Raw genomic sequence first — 2,446 nt, 5'->3', positions numbered from 1 at the left:
GTCCCCCTGGTGGCCCCTTTGTTCCTTCATTCTGGAGGGGGGCCCATAGGGCCCAGGAGGGTATAAAGGGCCAGGTGGAGGGCGCCCAGGTACAACAAGACTCCCCAGTGCCAGGACTGGACCACAAGACTCTCCAGGCCAGGTAAGACAGTGCCCCCTGCCATGGATGGGCCAACGAGATCGGGTGGGACCCATCTCTGAGAGTCAGATGGCCTGTTCTCTTCTCTCCAGGAGGCCTTCACTCGCCAGCCAGAAGCCATGCTGCTATGGCTGACCCTCACCCTTCTGTGGAGCCCCACCTGCTGGGCAGGGCGTAAGTCTGGCTGGGTCTCTCCCCTCCAGCCCATCCCCCTAGAGGCCACCCTCACCTCCCTCCATCCAGGACCTGGGGTCTGGGCCCAGCCCTTCTCACAGACTAACTCTAGTCTCAGGCGTGTCCCATTGTCTGGAGGGGGTACACCCTCTTCTGGGCAGAAATAACCAACATGTCCCTGTGTAGTTTTTTTCTTTTATCCCACCTGGTTCTTCATCTAATAGAGATGTACGGGCCCGGAGGAGGATGGCATTTCAGTACCTTTAAAGACTATGAAAATGAAATCACTGGGATTCGAGTGTTTGTAGGTGCTATCGGCATATTTAAGAGGTGAGTAGGAGCAGGACCATGGAGCCCCTTGCTGTGTCCCAACTCCTGCCCCAGTCTTGGGAACAGGGGTAGTGGGGCTTAGAGCCCCTTCTCCCAACACCCTCACTGGGTTCCTGATGACCCTAGGAGTTCAGTTGAGTCCTTGGAGTCCTGGAGCCACCAGTCATCACCTTTTTTTTGTCCCTTTTCCTCTGCTGCTTCCTCTCCTGCACACCAGCTCTACTCCCTTCTCTCTCCTCCTGCAAGTCCGGCCTCTGCTTCCTGGGTTGATCTAAAGGGAAGGGTAGATGATGCTTCTCCCTACTTTGTCCTTTCAACCCAAACTCAACCATAAATGGTCTCTCAGTTTGAGAATACCTGATGGGAAAAGCAGGAGAAAGGTCTGCCCAGTTTAGGGTCAAAGAGAAAATGAAGTGAGGGTCAGAGTGCACCACTGATTGAATACAAGAAGTATATAGAGGCAGCAAGCCCAGGGTCTTCCACTAATGATGGGGTGGGGGCGTTGCTCAAGGTCTGGGGTGGATCTTTGCTCTGCATTTACTGGGTCCCAGGGACCTGGGAGAGGGAATGGGCCAGAGCTGCAGACACTAAAGGAGACAGAATGTGGGTGGGGCCAGATGAGGAGGGGAGGCTCTGGGACAGGCACCAAGGTCGGGGAAGGTCACAGATAAGAGTCACCTACTTCTCAGGCCTGCCACCTGGACTTGTTGGAGTGATTGGGGCTCCAAAACCTGGGCCCAGGGACAGCTCCCTGCTCTGAGTCATGACAGTAGCTGGCACCTCCTGAGCATCATGGTGACTGGGTACCTTGTGGAGCTCTCCTGATGGAAGGTCTCAGTGACTGCTCCCCCAATCACTCCCATTTTGCAGATGAGCACACTGAGGCCTGGAGTTGCTAGGTAGCAAGCCCAAAATCACAGAACTTGAAAGTGGCAAAGCAGGGGATTGAGATCAGGAAGCCTGTTTCAGGCACCCAAAGTCACGTGCTCAGGGACTTATGCTGCAGTGACAGGGCTGTCCTTCTTGCTGGTGACCAGGGGATAAAGGACCTGGGGGTGGTGAGTCACCTGGATCCCAGGCCTTCAAAGCTCCCCCTTCCTCCCAGTATCCAGGTGAGGTTTGGATCCCCTGGAGTGAAAAATATGGAGTCTCAGGTGCGAAGCCCCAGGAATGCCTCCTGCTGCCAGGTTAACACATTATAGGAATCTACAGCTCCTACAAGCTTTTCCTCCAGCACCTGGTCATATACACCGACTTTGAGTGCTGGAGAGGAAGCACTCTCCACACTTGGAGAGGAAGGTGGCAGGACCTTTTTTGACTCCCCAGGTAACAGTAAGGAGGTGCTCACTGGAATCTTTGAGCATTACAGGCTCCTGGGCATTTCCAGTATCGGCTTTGAGTGGGATTATCCTCTCGTAACCTTGAACTCTGTTCCACCAGATAGCACCACAACCTAAAAGAAATGAGTGCTCCTGGGTCTCCAGGGCTGGGACCTGGGTTACCCTGCTGAGCCCATCTGGCTGGTGGTGGGCTTCATGCACAAGGGAGTCTGAGTTGAGACTCTGAATCAGAATCCATCAATAAATCAAGCTTCTGAAGCAACAAGGCGTCCAGGCATGGTCCTTGAGTCTGGGATAGAACACAGCCTTCTGAGCTTGTGGGGAATGAGGCCTCCGGGGCGGAGCTCACTGAGCAGAGCTGCAGGACGAGGCAGGAGGTGGGTCTGACACCCCAGGCCTCGGTGATTTTGTCCAGGATGCTGGGCCTGCCCGTGCAGACCCCAGGCAGATCTCATAATCTATG

General features: G+C 54.8%; 1 protein-coding gene across 1 annotated transcript; it reads left to right on the top strand.

Annotated features, from left to right (window-relative positions):
• The first annotated feature begins 252 nt into the window (after positions 1-252).
• Positions 253-2,100, top strand: ZG16B (zymogen granule protein 16B). The gene is given in 5 exon segments (XM_060124788.1): positions 253-313; positions 538-643; positions 1,749-1,768; positions 1,771-1,922; positions 1,924-2,100. Coding segments are annotated over 5 exon segments (510 nt in total). The 5' UTR covers positions 253-258.
• Positions 2,101-2,446: the final 346 nt, after the last annotated feature.

This window comes from Lagenorhynchus albirostris, chromosome 15 (genome assembly GCF_949774975.1).
Source record: "Lagenorhynchus albirostris chromosome 15, mLagAlb1.1, whole genome shotgun sequence".
In the NCBI taxonomy this organism is placed as follows: domain Eukaryota; kingdom Metazoa; phylum Chordata; class Mammalia; order Artiodactyla; family Delphinidae; genus Lagenorhynchus; species Lagenorhynchus albirostris.
Note: the sequence above shows the minus strand (reverse complement) of the source record. Positions and strands in the feature narration are given on the sequence as shown.